General features: G+C 37.9%; 1 protein-coding gene across 1 annotated transcript in view; it reads right to left on the bottom strand.

Moving 5' to 3' along the window:
* Positions 1-3,540: 3,540 nt before the first annotated feature.
* Positions 3,541-17,651, bottom strand: part of gnl2 (G protein nucleolar 2) — a 48,056-nt gene continuing 33,945 nt past the window's right edge. The window contains exons 12-16 of the mRNA XM_072548532.1: positions 15,531-15,638; positions 10,892-11,328; positions 6,569-6,651; positions 5,375-5,454; positions 3,541-3,941 (exon numbers count right to left, since the gene is read on the bottom strand). Of these exons, the coding sequence (XP_072404633.1) occupies positions 3,813-3,941; positions 5,375-5,454; positions 6,569-6,651; positions 10,892-11,328; positions 15,531-15,638 (837 nt within the window). The 3' untranslated portion in view covers positions 3,541-3,812. The remainder of the gene's footprint in view (positions 3,942-5,374; positions 5,455-6,568; positions 6,652-10,891; positions 11,329-15,530; positions 15,639-17,651) is intronic.

Here is a 17,651-nt window from a genome sequence, read left to right as displayed (position 1 = left end):
AACCTATGGCTTCCAGTTCTGGACTCCACCCCGTGGGGGAAAAGACTTTGTTTATTTATCCTATCCATGCCCCTCATGATTTTATAAACCTCTATAAGGTGACCCCTTAGCCTTTGATGCTCCAGGGAAAACAGCCCCAGCCTGTTCAACCTCTCCAGATAGCTCAAATCCTCCAACCTTGGCAACATGCTTGTAAATCTTTTCTGAACCCTTTCATGATTCGCAACATCATTGTGATAGGAAGGAGATCAGAATTGCACGCGATATTTCAGAAGTGGCCTAACCAATGTCCTGTACAGTTGCAGCATGACCTCCCAAATCCAATCTCAATACTCTGGCCAATAAAAGCATACCAAATGCCTTCTTCACTATCCTATCTACCCGCGATTCTACTTTCAAAGAGCTATGAATCTGCATTCCAAGGTCTCTGTTCAGCAAAACTTCCGAGGACGTTACCATTAAATGTATAAGTCTCACTAAGATTTGCTTTCCCAAAATGCAGCACCTCCCATATATCTAAATTAAACTCCATCTGCCACTCTTCAGCCCATTGGCCCATCTGATCAAGATCCCGTTGTAATCTGAGGTAACCTTCACTGTCCACGACACCCACAATTTTGGTGTCATCTGCAAATATACTAACTATACCGCCTATGTTCATATCCAAATCATTTATATAAATGACAAAAAGTAGCGGACCCAGCACTGATCCTTGTGGCACTCCAAAATAACGCATAGCAGTCATCATTCTCAGCTTCCTGCTGTGCGATGTTGTGCAAGGTTTAGCACACATACCATTCTGCACACACTTGTTGGTAGAGTATCTTCAAAGAACTCAATCATTTCATGACTGCTCAAGTTAATTTGGTCTCTGGTTATGCCTTTCCACTGTATGAGCCATTAGCCACATAGATATTGGGTATCATTTATCTCCAAGGAACGATCTGCTGTTACTATTTGGAGGTGCAAACATCTGTGGGAAACATCGCTAGCAAATAAGGCATTATGCCAGTTTCCACATTATTCCTGCAACGATATATCCAAGAACTTTCCAGTGGAAACTTTTTAATCAATTTCCTGGATGATCCAATGACACACTGATTGCCAAGTGTAGTTTATGGCTCCCTGAACCTGTAGGTACCAGCTTTTGAAGCAAATCCAGAAGTCCTATAATTTGCACCAGTTGCATCAGTAGCGAGTAGATGCAAATGGCAGGACCACTTTGACACTGATCAACCAAGGTATGCACTTTGTTGAGGACAGATTCTAAAATCTTGTTGGTATCAATTGGCAGATCTCCAACTGGCCTGGTGAGAGACCTGGACGGCAGCCTTCTTGCAGATTTAAGCAAGGACATGCTGTAAAAGTCTAAGTCTTCAGTGGAATTGCTAGTAGATTCAGTCCAGAAAGCTTGTATATAGGTTTTGGTGGTAGTGGTTGATGTGGGGAAGTGGCAAAGAAGGAAGAGGATTCTCAAACAAATTGTATGAGTAAAGGCTTTTCACCCAGGTAAGGTCTCTGCTATTATACTTCAGTATTAAAAGTATCCAGGCTGTCAATTTGATAACCATGTCAATTCACACTGTTCACCTTGTTGACCTGGACAAATTTCAGACAGAGAAATTCCAAGCATTGGTCATAATGAAGGTTGAGCTCTTCATCCAGTTACTATTTTGCAAGCAACTTCCGCCAGACCCATCCAGTGGTTTCACACTTCTGAGCACACTTGTAAAGTGCACAAGTCAAGGGGATGTCAGTTTCTGACAACAGAATTTTTTTTTTATGTTTTGACATTCAAAAGTATCTTCTAATGGACTCTACCATACAGGACCAGAGCAACAAACAGATATGAGCACAACCAGGTTCCTCTTATGTTATAAATGATAAAGGGCTTTTGCCCGAAACGTCGATTTCCCTGCTCCGCAGTTGCTGCCTGACTTGCTGTGTTTTTCCAGCACTACATGGTCGACTCCTCTCATATTATGCACAAGCTTACCTGGGAAATATATTGATCCCTCATCAACACTGATAAAAATCCTGGAACACCCTACCTAATGTTACAACAGACTGCAAAAGGAGGCAGGACCAACATCCTGCAATAAAAATTAAAAGCCCTTATCATCAAAAGAGTCAAATTGTGCTAGTTCCTCAATATACAATTTAATAAATTTAATTTAAGTTATAAATAAATGGATGATTTTGGTAAACAATCGTTTAAGAAAAAACTTCATCACATGCAGCATGTTACACAAAACAGAAAATGTGAAATACATTGAGCAAGTCAAGCAGCATCTGCAGAGAAAGAAACAGCCTGCAATGTTAATGAGTTTTCTCTCCAAACAGGTTGATCATACCTATTGAATATTTTGTTTTTTGTTTTTAGTTCATATCTTTAAAATTTCAAATATTATGATTTTATAAGCTTGTCATTGTCACTGTCAAACATACTGATTAGAGGATTTTTTTGTGCTCGTTAAATGTGTATTTCATAAACAGATTCTTCTCAAGACTGGACTTTATGAAGAAAGGTTAAAGGAGGTAGAGCTTTCCTCATTGAAACAAAGAAGGATGAGAGGCGACTTGATAGAGGTGTACAAGATGATGAGAAGCACAGATAGAATGAATAGTCAGAGACTCTTCCCCAGGGCAGAAATGATTACCACAAAGGGGCATAATTTTAAGGCGATTGGAGGAAGGTTTAGGGGAGATGCCAGTGGGTGATTCTTTACAGAGTGGTGGGTGCATGGAATGCACTGCCAGCAATGGTAGTAGACTCAAATACATTAGGGATATTTAGGTGATTCTTAGATAGGCACGTGGATGATAGTAAAATGAAGGGTATGAAGGTTATTTTGATGGTAGAGTAGGATAAAAGGTCAACACAACAAGGACCAAAGGGCTTGCACTGTTCGATGTTCTAACATCTTTCAATACTCTGATTGTAGCAGTGATGTCAGAGGAATGGGGTGTTGCATATTTGGCATGTTCCTTAAAAAGGAGAGAGAAGTCCTCTAATTACAGCCTAGTCAGATTATCATCAATGCTGGGATGAATCCCAGAAACCATCAGTAAATGGGAATCTGACAAAAACACTCCACTCAAAGGAATTGCTGTTAGAATGAAATATGGATGTGGGTGTTGGAGGCTAATCATCTCAGGCAAGAACATCGAAAAATAGAAACACAGAAAACAGAATCAGGAGTAGGCCATTCTGCCCTTTGAGCCTGCTTTCCCATTCATTCATTCACAACCTAAGCTATCACCATGTTTCACCTGAAATAATTTCCCTTCAGACTAAAGAATAATGCACCTGTTGTAAAAGCCAATATTATTTTTCAATGATATATTACTAGACCACAAAAATGACATTTAAAAATACTTTAACAGCTTATAATTGTATACATTATTGAACATTTTTGGAGACTGGCGATTTCTAAAAAGAAAATAAAAGAGTAAGAATTCATAAATGAATCAGCCAGGATAAGTTGCTCCTCAGAGAAATGGGTTCAAACCGTCCAAATTATTATAAAACAAAACCAAGCAATTTAATACTTTTATTGAGTCATAGAGATCAAAGTCAAGAGTGTGGTGCTAGAAAAGCACAGCAGGTCACGCAGCATTCACGGAGCAGGAGAATCGATCCCATTTGCAGCCCAGGACTCAACTTTAACAGTCAACACATCTACGTAGTTTTTTTGTATGATGGAAATGGACATTACATTGCAGGGCTCACAAAGTGTGAATACGAAGTTCATGACACTTTTATTAAAATTTTTATTGCACAAAGAAAACCATGTTATTTTATTTCAACATTATCGTTTCTTTTTAAATTTCTGAGATTTGGAAGTACTTCTGTTTTTGTTCTTATTCTTGACATTGTGCGTTTCATAGTATCGAACACCAACCTTCTTTGAGTGCTGCAGTCGGTCAAGTCTTCGTTTCTGAAAATTTAAAGTAGCGCTGGTCAGCGATAGCAGGTCAATGACAGCTGAATGCTCCCCAATAGACCATCTACACAAGACTCCCAAACACCAATGACTATCCCAGGTTTTACTAGAAATCTCAGCACAGTATCAGGGCACTGAAATATAACTTTTCTTTGCTAATGTTTATTTTCATGTACCTCCACTTGCCCCTCATCTAAATATACTATTAACTTACTAATTCTGCATCTCCCAATTCCCCCTCTCTCCAATAATGTTCATTTACCTTCCTCTTAAATGCATCTATGTTACCTGTCACTGTATTACAAATTCTTACTAATATTTTGGTCATGATTTGGAGATGCCAGTGTTGGACTGGGGTGTACAAAGTTAAAAATCACCCAACACCAGGTTATAGTCCAACAGGTTTAATTGGAAGACTAGCTTTCGGAGCCTGATGAAGGAGTGGCACTCCGAAAGCTAATGCTTTCAATTAAACCTGTTGGACTATAACCTGGTGTTGGGTGATTTTTTATATTTTGGTAGTTTTTTTCTTGAATTCCCTCTTGGATTTATAAATGACTTTTAATATCAAGACCTCTAGTTTTGAATCCCTTCCTTCCACACCAGACACATGGAAATATTTTCTCTACGTCTATCCTATCAAAAACCTTCACACTACTCAACCTTTCCTTCTCTATATAAAAAAGTCCACTCCTGCTCAATATTTTCCACCAATAGCTTCTAGGTCTGTTAGCAGATTTTAGTTTTGTACTTTCCTCGTGCTTCTATATCCTTTTTAGATATGAAGACTACAACTGTACATAATACAACATTATCTAACCAAGTTCTATAAATTTAACAGTTTCATTGTATTTTAATAATAAGCCCATCGAAATAAATTTCAGTGATTTGCTCTTCTTTAACATGGCCTTAAACTTGCATTGTTGTTTTTAATGATTTGTGTCTTTGTACCTGTAGATCCCTCTACTCCTTTATCTTACTCACACCCCAGTATCTTCCTCATTCTTCTTACCAAAACATGCTTACCTTTGTTGAGATTAGCTTGCCAATTTTAAGTGCCTCATTCTACAAATTATTTAATGTTTCCCAGATTTTGAGAGCTTCCACCCTTGGAGTTACCTAAAGTTCTCAATTTGCTGTTTTCTGCAAATTTTAAAATTTGAGTTTCTTTGATTCACAAGTTAACATTGTTTGGATCAGATTTTATCTCGGTGGTATACTGCTTAAATAGTTCAGGGCTGTTGTCAGGATTGTCTTTTAACGTGATTGCATCTTGACTTACTGAATCATTACCACAATCATTTTGAGCTACGTTTTGAACAAAATCTATGAAATAGTCACAATACAAATTAAGGATTTTGCACCAGGTGAAATACTTTGCTACAGTCAAAAAAACTTCTAATCAGTTACGTGAAATAAAAAAATACCTCTTTGGATGAAAGCTTGGCTGGAGGAGGTTGTTCATCATCGGATTCGTTTTGAGCTTTTCTCTTTCCGACTGGACGACCTGTAAATTGTTTAACAGAAGTTTCTCACAAAATGTTCAACTTCAGAGTGCCAAAGGGATGATAATGAAGCCAATCTTTACTGTTTTACAATAATTTACAATTAAAACATAAGAATATTCAATCTCAACACAAGAACCTCAATTAACATTCACCAACTTTCTCTAAATTCTTCTCTGGGATGGGTCAGGGTTAGGCAAGGCATTATTCAATCATAAATTAAATAGATTGCAGTAGTTCAGATGGTGCTTCACTGCCACTTTCTCAAGGGTTGTAATTCACTAGTTATTTATATGTTTAATTAACATTAATAAATATTAAATTAACAAACAGAACCTCTCAAGAACGAGACAGCACAAATCCTTTGATAAGGAGATATACACCATCATTTTTAAATGAAATGGTTTGGCATTGGTCCAGAGAAAGAAAGACAGGTCTACTCTCCACAACATTGTTAGAGCCACAACTTTGGATTTATATTTAAAGCAAAGTATGATGGCTCAGTGGTTAGCACTGCTGCCTCACAGCATCAAGGTCCCAGGTTCAGGACCAGGTTCAATTCTGGCCTTGGGCAACTGTCTGTGTGGAATTTGCACATTCTCCCCATGTCTATGTGGGTTTCCTTCCACGGTCCAAAGATGTGCAGGTCAGGTGAATTGGCTATGCTAACTTGTCCATAGTGTTAGGTGCATTAGTCAGAGGGGAATGGGTCTGGGTGGGTTACTCTCTGGATGGTCCGTGTGGATTTGTTGGGCCGAAGGGCCTGTTTCCACACTGTAGGGATTCTAATCTAAAATCACTGCAAAGCATAAATATTCTGATAATTATTTTAGTTCTAACTCCTCAGGGAGTACCATATATAAGGCATAAAGATAGTTTGAAAATCATGGAAATAGCAAACTTGATATAGCATGTGAGTGCATGAATCAGTGTTAGGAGATATATATTTTCTAAGGAAATGGGGATTATAAATATAAAAAAACACATCTTTTCACAAGTATAATAGAATGATTAGTCCCATACAGATTTTACATTTCTGAATTCATATGCCTATTTTAAGTGGTTTTCTTTGGAAAAGTATTGCAGAAAAGTGAAGCAGCTCGTGTGTGGACTTACCCCTTTCTTTTAGTTTCTCTTCTTGATCAGTTGACTTTTGACCTGATTTGGTCAGCAGTTTTGCAGTAAGTCCTTTGGGAATCCTAAAATGTTAAACAAATAATAGTTGAGTGTATTTGGAAAACATCCAAATCAAAATTCACTATAGTAAATTCAAACTTATAACCTTTAAATTTAAATTTTACATCTTATTCTGCTGCTGACAGTTGGATGATCAAATAGCCTAGATATAGCCAAGAACTGAAGGTTAACCTTGTTAAGACTGAAATTAAGGTGGGATCAAAGAAAGGCACAAAAAATCCACAGTAGCAAATTTAAGAGAAAATCAAATCCATTTTGTTATTCACTATTAGGAGACAAACCCTGGGAAGATTCATCCCTAGTAAAGACTGATGGGGGGGGAACACTTCTGAATGACCCTTACATGATGTTCCATCTTGCACACATTTTAGCTAATGCACAAATTCCCTTGTTTTTCAAAAAACAAATAGAAGCAAGGAGTAATAGGCCATTTGACCCTGAATTTGCTCTGCCATTCAATGGCTTGTTGGAACAGCTTGTGGTGGAGCCCACTAGGGAACAGGCAATTCTGGATTTAATGTTGTGCAATGAGGCAGACTTGATAAGGGAGCTTAAGGTGAAGGAACCCTAAGGAGGCAGTGACCATAATATGAGAGAATTTACTCTGCAGTTTGAAAGGGAGAAGCTGGAATCCGGTATTACAGTTGAATAAAGGCAACTAGAGAGGCATGAGGGAGGAGCTGACTAGAATTGCTTGGGAGAGAAGACAAGCAGGAAAGACAATGGGACAGCCATGGCAGAAGTTTCTGGAAGTAATTCGAGAGAGACAGCAAGAATTCATCAAGGAAAAAGAAACATACTAAAGGAAATATGAGGCAACCATGGCTGACCACGGAAGTCAGCGACAATATAAAAGCAAAATATGATGTGGTGAAGGGCAATGGGGAGCCAGAGTTCTGAGAAGCTTACAAAGACCAATAGAGGTCAATGAACAAAGAAATAAGGAGGGAGAATATTAAATGCGGGTATGCCAGGAAAGATTGCAAGAGTTTCTTTAGATGTATAAACGACAAAAAAAGACGACGCAAAAGTGGAAATTGGGCCACTGCAAAATGAAGCTGAACAAAGGAATGGCCGAGGAACTGAATAAGCACCTTGCATCAGTCTTCACATTGGAAGCCATGAGTAATATCCCAAAAATTCAAGTTAGTCGGTGGGGGCAGCGATGAATATGGTGGCCATCACCAAGGAGGTGCTGCTTGAAAAACAAAAAGGTCTGAAAATGGATAAGTCGCCTGGACTATTTGGGCTACACCCTGAAGTTTGGAAGGAGATAGCTGAAGAGGTAGTAGAGATCTTTCAGGCATCACTGGAGTTAGGGAGGGTCCCACAGGGGACTGGAAAATTGCTGATGTAACCCCTGTTTAAGAACAGAGCCAGGCAAAAAACAGGAAATTGCAGGCCCATTAGCCTGAACTAAGTCATTGGTAAGATTTGAGTCCATTGTGAAGGATGAGATTTCTGAATACTTGGAAGTGCATGGTAAAATAGGGCAAAGTCAGCATGGTTTTGTCAAGGGGAGGTCATGCCTGACAAATCTGTTGGAATTTTTTGAGGAGGTAATAGACCAAGGACAGCCAATGGACATTATCTATCTGAACTTCCAGAAGGCCTTTGATAAGGTGCCGCACAGGAGGCTGCTGAATAAGATAAGAGGCCAGGTACTAGCATTGATAGAAGATTGGCTATCTGGCAGAGGCAGAGAATGGGGAGAAAAGAGTCCTTCTCAGGATGGAAGTCGGTGACTAGTAGTGTTCCACAAGGGTCAGTGTTGGGACCACAGCTTTTCACTTTATACATTAATGATCTAGATGAAGGAACTGAGAGCATTCTGGCTAAGTTTGCAAGTGATACAAAGATAGTTGGAGGGACAGGTAGCTTTAAGGAGGCAAGGAGGCTGCAGACAGATTTAGACAGGTTAAGAGAGTGGACAAAGAGGTGACATGGACTATTTCCTAAATGGGGAGAAAATTTAAAAATCTGCAAAGGGACTTGGGAGTTCTAATCCGGGTTTCTCTTAAGGTAAACTTGCAGATTGTTACTGCCTTCCTAACTACTGACTCAATGTTGTCATTCATGTTAAGAAGACTAGAATATTCGAATATTAAAGCAAGCATTCAATTCTGAGGCTTTAAAACGCTGTGGTCAGACCACATTTATGGTAGAGTGAGCAATTTTGGGCCCCTTACCTCAGAAAAGATATACTGGCCCTGAGTGGGTTGGGGGAGGTTCACAAGCATGATCCCAGAAATGAAAGGCTTAACATGAAGAATATTTGAGGACTCTGGGACTATACTCAATGGAGTTTAGAAGGATTGGGGATTTGGCAGGGGAGTGGGGGAAAGATGGTCTGATTGAAACTTTCAGAATTCTGAACGGCTTGGACAGAGTGGATATTGGGAAGATGTTTCCATTGGCAGGAGAGACTAGGACCAGAAGGCACCACCTTAGAGTAAAGGGAAGACCTTTTAGAACAGAGATAAGGAGAAACTTCTTTAGCCGGAAAGTAGCGAGTCTGTGAATGCATTGCCACAGGATGCTGTGGAGACCAGATCATTGAGTATATTTAATACAAAGATAAGTTCTTGATTGTCAAGGGGATCTAAGGTTACAGAGAGAAAGTGGGAAAATAGGGTTGAAAAACCTATCAGCCATAATTGAATGATGGAGCAGATTTATTGGGCTAAATGCCCTAATTTCTGTTCCAATTTCTTATGGTCTTATTACCTCAATGCCATATTCTCACCTTTTCCTCCATAGCCCACTGATGCTGTTAATATCTAAAAATAAATCAAATCTCTTTCTTGAAAACATTGTGATTTTTCAAGCCATTAATTTAAATGTTGGTTAGCATTGGGTGATACCAGCACTATCTTTGTCAAAATGTCAAACGTGGCATGAGCTGAATTTTTATAATAATATCCAAGTTCAATTAACACATGAATTACAATGTATTCATTCTCAAAATTAGTATAAGTACAGTCTATTACAACCAATGCTTCGTGTAACATCTAAATATATCATACATGCGTATGAGAGCAGTGAACAAGATACTGTATTCTCAAATACCGCTGAAACTCCAACCTATTCCACCATTTCCCCTGCAACATTAGCTCAATGATACTATGGCAAATTTTACAAAAGTAGCCATCATGTAGAGACCAACAAGTTTCACTTGCTCACTGCTGTGTTGAGTGAGATTAGGAGTTGAGAAAGAGAAATCTTTTCACTTAAAAACAGAGACATAGAAAACAAGAGCAGGAAAAGGCCATTCGGCCTTTTGAATCGCCTCCATCATTCATTAGTATGGATGAGGATACAACTTGGTAGCTATTTCTCACCCCTCCCCATATCCTTTGATCCCTTTAGCCCCAAGCGCAATCTCAAATTCTTTCTTGAAAGCATGTAATGATTTGGCCTTGACTGCTTTCTGTGGTAGTGAATTCCACAGGCACTAGAGCACTCACGGTCAACACCAAGCTCAGAATATATAACAGGTATAGAATCAATGCATGTATTGCTGCTTATTTGAAGCTCCAATCTTATGCTAGCATTACGCCGGCATGATATTCTTCTACTTTCCATGTCAACTAACCCATGATTTTTTTTTTGAGTGGAAATACCAGTTGTTCTGCCAAACTTTGAAGTCGCACAGCAGGTCAGACAGCATCCAAGGAGGAGAAACAATGTTTCGGGCATAAGCCCTTCATCAGGAATGAAGGATTATGTCCGAAATGTCATTCTCCTGCTCCTTGGATGCTGCCTGACCAGCTGTACTTTTCCAGCACCACACTCTCGACTCTGACCTCCAGCATCTACAGTTCTCATTTTCTCCAAACTTGGAAGTGTTGTGTTTTGAACCTCTACTTGCTCAAAGCTGAATTTAAACCCAGTAATGCAAGGCCAATACATCCTATCTTCTCCAAGCCTCTGAACAAAAAGTATTCTGTTCCCCTGATTCCAGTTTCATGCACCTTCTTTTCATCCCATTATTGGTAGCCATACCTTCAGCTACCTAGTTGCCAAGTTCAGGAATTCCTTTTCAACTTCATCACATTTCCTAATTTTTGTCAGGTTAGGTGCCCACCTGGCTCACACTTGTAAAATGCCTTGTGATATTAAAAGGCACTAAATAACACAAGTTATAGATAATCCTTCCTGCCTGAGCAGATACCATCATGTTCAGTAAATATTACAAATGTTTTTGTTTTATTTGTTTTCAATGGAGATGGGGAATCTTACCTAACAGCTGAGAATCTCTTTGCTTTGGCTTTATCCAAGAACTTTTTGTATTTAGCAATTTTGTCATCCAAATCCTGCAGGACTTCTTTTGGTCTTTTTGATTTGTCCTCCACTTGAAAACTACTTTTTTCAAGTTTATTTTGATTAGCCTCAGTTGATTCTTTTTCTTCATAATCCTCCATTTGAAGCTCCTCACCTTCTTCCTCCGAGTATATCTCTTCATTGTCAGAAAAGTTTACAGGCTGGAGGTCTGTATCTGAAAATTCAGGCGCTACGTTGATTTTTCCAAAGTTTTGCCTAACTTGAGCAACAATCTGTTGTGTCATATTGGGGATTTCAGTTTTTTCGGGTTCACTTTCAACATTTAGTTCTTCTGATGACTCCTTCACTTGATTAATGTCATCAAGTTCTTTGTTCATTTTTGATGTATCTAATAGCTATATGATAAAAAGAAGTTGTTAATTGAAAAAAAAAGTCAGACATTGTGCATGGATTTTGTGAAACAACAGCTCAAATGTAGGCCATGTGAAAAATCCAAATTAAACATTACACATTATTTCTGGGCTAGAGAGATTACAGTCATGCAGAATATTTTTCACCCAGTCCTGAAACAAGTTGATAATGAGCAAAATTAGATGATCGGTATATTCAGAGTGCAGGAGAAAAGAATGGAAGTTGAATGAATGAGATTCAAATTTTTCCTCGCTACCTGTACAGACTCCTTACAAGCCAACATCTTTGCTTCATTAGTACTGGCAACTAGCTTATAAAAAACGGGGCCTGAAAAGCACTGGTGTGAAGGGCAGGAATTTGTCAAGAACTTGATGCAGCTACAGGTGTCACATAAACGCACTGGGATTTGCAAGAACTTTATAAGAACATATTACTGACATGTTGACAATGCTCAAATTTATTATGGACCGGCATATGAGCACATCAGCACATTTTCAAAATGAATAGATTTGAAACATTCACTTTCATTACATAATCTGGCTATATGTTATGTCTCAGCTACACATGTATATTCAGTTCACATATTTACAGGTTAGGCTCCAATCTTATTTTATGATTTAGACATGCCCTGATTCCAAGTATTCCAGATAGAAGTTGCAGTACATAAGGGGTTCCCGATTTATGGAACCCAAACTTATGAGCGCTCATTCTTACAAACAGGATCCAATAGAGGGGTGCAAATTTGAAGATCCGCCATACGAACATTTCCTCGTATGTACAAACAGTTATTTTATATGGTCTTGCATTGTGTTCTGACTGGAGTACAAACTGAATAGACTCAAGAACAGAACCTATTTGTAAGCCAGGAATGGTCTGTATACATATTTGTGTGTGGGCAATCACAAATCACTGAGTAACAAATTCTTTTAAACTATATTAAATCCTCAAAAAACAACCAGATATATAATGTCTAGTTCAAGCATAAATAACTTAATTCAGAATTATCCATAAAATATAGTGTTAAAAATGAACATATTCCAGCTTGAAATAGATTGTGAATGCCCTAATGGATTGCAAGTAATATTTTATGCAAATGAGGAGCGTAAGAGAATGAACTGCCCTCTCACTCAATTTAATGCAGTGTAATGAATAACTCAAATTTTATATGGTCATATCAAAACAGGTTTTGTGCCATTTGCAACAGTTCAAATTATAAATAGGATACTGAAAAGTAAACAATGTATTGATACTGTGAATTTTGAAGCTGATAATAAAAATCAACATCAAAACAGTTTTCCATGATTAAATAATGCTGTTAAATAAAATTAATTCTAATTATTTTATTATTCCACACTTATGACCATCTATAAAATAGCAAGGGCTGATGGAAGTGAGGAACTTAATTAATATTCATGAAGTTCATAGTAACACAGCTCCTAGACAAGTCAATGAACTTTGCCTGAGTGAGCTCAATATCCAATTAATTTCCCCAAAATGTTCTAATTAAAGAAAACTCAAAATACGAAAGATGAAAAGTAGTCTAAGAAGAACTGTCATTCAACAGTATGGTTTCATTTTGCAAAGGCACCGAGTTGATTGGAATAATTTCACTGCTTACCGTAAGACAAACATTCAGAAGTCTTGGTGCAGACGATGATTGTGTGTGTGTGCTGGGTACACGCTTTATCTAGCAAATATCACACCTCCATATATATTTTATGTTTTAATTCAGCCACAGAATTAATTTAAATTTCAACAAAAACATATTCTGTAATAAATCGACCACAAAGAGTTTCCTGTTGCATAGGAACATGAGTAAGCCATTCAAACTCTTGGGTCTGTCCCACCATTCAGTGAGATTTTGGCTGATCTGTGGTCTAACTCTATATACCTGGCTTTGGCTCATATCCCTTAATACCTTTATTTAACAACAACTTCTCATTTAAAGTTAACAACCGACCTAAGATTCACTGCTGTTTGTAGAAGAGAGTTCAAAAATCTACCACCCTTTATGTATTGAAGTAATTCCTAACATCTGTCCTCAACAGTCTGGTCCTAATTTCCAGAGTATGCTCCCTAGTTCTAGTAACCCCAACTAGTGGAAATAGTATATCATTATCAACCCTGTCTTTTCCCATTAACATCTTGAAGATTTTGACCAGATCATCCCTTAACCTTCTAAATTCTAGAAAAAAAACATGTCGGATCTGAATTATCTCTTCTTGTACTCCCTCCAAGGCCAATATATCCTTTCTTGAGCCTGGTGCAGATCTGCTCACAGTACTTCAAGTAGAATCAAGGAACAAAACAGAACCAAACCAGGGTTTTATCTAACTACAACATAATTTCTGCATCCTTATACTCCAGTCCTGGAGACAAAGGCAAGTATTCCATTAGCTTTCTTGATTATTCTGAACCTGTTTTTGACAGATTAAAGATTATGCATCCAAACCCCCAATTCTAGATATCCACTGTATTAACTTCTCATGCCAACCTGAAAGTAGCATGATCTGTCCTTTATCAATCCAAAATGAATAACCTCACACTTGCTTACACCGAATTTCATCTGCCAGTTTGTCCATTCACTCAGTCTATCAATATCCCTTTGTAATTTTATGCCAGCATCTACACGGTCTACAGTGTAACCTAACATTGTAACATGAGCAAATTTGGGTATGTGACATTTGATGTCATTAACAAATAATATGAATAATTAAATCTTGAACACAGATTCATATAGGAAACTACTGCCAATTTGAGTACCTACTCATTATCCCTACCTTTTGTCACCAGCGATTCAACCTATTTCCCAACTATGTCAGTAATTTGCCCTCAATTCCATAGGTGTCTGTGGACCTTAGTTAATAGGGTCTTATAGGAGATTCATCAAATGCCTTCTGGAAGTTCATATAAGCAACATCTATGGACATTCCCCTGTCCGCTACTTTTGACAACTCTTCAAAAACTTCAATAAGCTTTTGTCAGGCACAACCTACCCTTCCAGAATCCATGGTGGCTCTCCTGAGTAAATGAAAATTTTCAAGGAGTTCAGTTACCCTATCCTTGATTATCGGCTCCAACATTTTTCTCCACTGCAGATGTTAGGCTAAGTGTAATTATCTGGTTTGTGTCTTTTGTTCTTCCTAAAAAGTAGAGCGACAAGTGCAATTTTCTAATCCAGAGGGACGGTTTCTGTACCTGGGAATTTCTAAAAGGTTATAGTTAGGGCATCTACAATCAGCTCCCGACATCTCTAAACACATTTGAATGGAAAACGTCAGGTCGTGGGGATTCATCAGTCTTTAATTCCATTAATTTCCTTTACCAATGTTTTGTTTACATTAATTTTATTCAGTTCCTGCTCCCCAGCCACTATCAATTTCCACAGAATTTCCATTCAATTGTAAATATTGAGGTAAAGTAATTGTTCATTAGAGCTACCATTTCCTTTGATAACCTTCCCACTTTCAGTCTTTAGTGGGCCAGCTTTGCTCCTGACAACCCACATTCCCTTTTGTAACTATAACATTATTTCCTATTGATTTTAATGCCCCTGGCACGTTTCCTTTCACAATCAATTTTAGAAACTCTTACAAGCTGCTTTGAGGCATTTTGCTGATCTTTGGATCTTTCCCATTCAACAACTGAGCTTTTTTTTGCATTTTTCTAAGTCCTTTCTTTTAGTCCCTCATCTCTTTAGTTGTCCATGGCTGGTTTTTCCTGTAAAGTGCAGCTTTTCCCTCTCAAGAGTAAAAATTGATTTTTGTATTGTGTTAAATGCTTCTTTAAACATTTTCCACTGCTCTTCGGTTGTTTCACCATGAACAGATTTTCCTAATGCTGTGGATAGTCTCATTAAAGTCAGTCTCACCTAAACCTAAAACCATTTTGCTTTCAATCAGCACATTGAGTTTGGTCAAGTTATAACCACTATTTGATAAATGTATCAAGACATTAGATGTCCAAAGGTAACCTCTAAAACTGTGCTTCCACAAATTTTCTTGAGCAGCGTAACCCAGAGCTCACTGACATAACTGAGACAAGTTATTCTGCATTTATCAGACCATTCACATGGCTGCACCAATGCTCAGCATGTAGGTGTCAATGGGTTCCAGTTTTTATGTTCAAACTGAATCAACATGCACTTATGTTTGTGAGCCATTTTCATAATTCAAAAACATATTACCTCAGAGTTTGTCTCTGCATTTGGTGGTTTCACAAAGAAAGGTATTCTGCCTCTTTGCCAATCATTCAGCACCATTTTGGCTACAGTTTGTATGTCTGGTTCTCCACCCTGCAAAGTAATAAAAAATACAAAATTGGGAACCAAAATTGGCCTTCAGAAAAAACAGTAAACATAAAAACTGTCTCAGCAAATACATGCTATTTCAGTTATTACTGATCTTCCAAACCAAGAGACTAAAAGGACTGTGCTATGATCAAAGATTTCCAAAGCCATGTTCAAACAGTGATCCACGATACAACATTGTAAATACAAAATGCAGTTGTTCCACAGATGTTGCTTTACCCACTTCTTTTCATTTCTTGGTGATTAACAACGTAGTTGGCCTTTATGAAGTAAGCTTTGAACGTTTAACGATATGTACTTACTTTACTAATATTAGTCAAACATTTGTTATTTCCCACAGGTATTCTCCTATAACACCATAGTTGCGTTCCAACAAAACCTCATTTAATAGAAAATTGCTAAATATAAATTATAGCGCCTATGGGAAAAGTGGAGTTAGGTGCAGAGCCGCGAAAAAAAAGATCACTCACAATCGCTCAAAATCACCCGAAAGTCTAACGCAAAGTATAGCACAGCCTGAATGAAGGTTGAAATTATATGTGTTAACAAAACAAAAGTAAATTTAACATGGTACATTTAAAAAAATGTAAGAAATCTGCTCTTTTGACAGTACCTCTCACAGAAAGCTGCTCTGCTGGCAGCTGATGTGGGCACATGCACAGAAAGACACAAAGATCGGCGCTGACATTATGCATTTGCAGAATGGCACAGAGACTTTGCTGCAGACACTGGAGCATGCACAGAACTGTGTGGAGATTTTGGTACAGACAACAGCACAGGCACAGAATAAATCACGCGAATCGTTCCCTGCTTGATTCACACTATTGCCCACGGAGGTAAGCATTCTCAATAACACTATTCCCTAATTCTTTAGCAATGTTATAGCCAAATCATGCTGCCGAAACCCGCATTATCTCAGAACTACCTGTATTTGTTATTAATTACAACCTATAACTTTCAACATAAGTTATTTTAAATCAACAACAGCACTGTTCATTATTAGGCTCATCATAAAACAAATTTGGTTCCTTTGGTTGATATCTATTGTATTGAATTTGAATAGTAAGTGAAGTGGCTCAATTATCATAGTGTCTGATAAGCACTACTAACTAAAACAGTTAATTCCAAATTTTCGTTATGTATTTAGTGCATCACTTCATTAAAACAGTTTCATCACTTAATAGGTCAATTAACTAACTAGTGTTAGAAGATACTTAAACACTGATAAAAAAAACAACTCAGGTTACATACATGATACTACCACAGTTAACAGTAAGATAAAGTTTTAAAGTCAAGTAATGATTTTGCAAATATAGACAGTCAAACTATATAAAAATATTTTTAAATTTCATTTCTAGACTTTTATATATAATCAAGAATGACTCCAATGGACTACCAAGCGAGTGGTACTTCAGCAATCCTGTTTTTCACATGGAACCATGGTTTAGTCTACCTGCTCAAGTTGATGAAAAAAGTACATTTCAAAAAGATGGCCTGACCAACAGATCACAATCACCATCCAAAAGCAAACAAACTGGTCATTAATTTTCTTTTTTTTGGATTTTTCTCACTGCAAAATGGCTGCCTGTATTATAATGACTGCAGTTAATGTAGTTCACTGAATGTGAAGTACTTCGGGACATTTTTAGGAGATATGATAACTCTAAATAATTGTAAATCTTCAATCACTTCAAGTTTTTAAAAGCAATCTATCTGACATGAGTGTTTTTGGCAGCCAATCTGTATGGATTGTGCAATGATGGCTCAGTGGTTAGCACTGCAGCCTCACAGCACCAGGGACCCAGGTTTGATTCCCACGTCTGGCTACTTCTGTGTGGAGTTTACACATTTCCTTCCATAATCCAAAGATGTGCAGGTCAGGTGAATCTGCCCATGCTAAATTGCCCATAGTGTTAGGTGGATCAGTCAGAGGGAAATGGGTGTGGATGGGTCAATGTGGACTTGTTGGGCCAAATGACCTGTTTCCACACTGTAGGG

The sequence above is a fragment of the Chiloscyllium punctatum genome, chromosome 27 (assembly GCF_047496795.1).
Source record: "Chiloscyllium punctatum isolate Juve2018m chromosome 27, sChiPun1.3, whole genome shotgun sequence".
NCBI classification, from domain to species: domain Eukaryota; kingdom Metazoa; phylum Chordata; class Chondrichthyes; order Orectolobiformes; family Hemiscylliidae; genus Chiloscyllium; species Chiloscyllium punctatum.
This window is presented reverse-complemented; position numbering and strand designations above follow the sequence as displayed.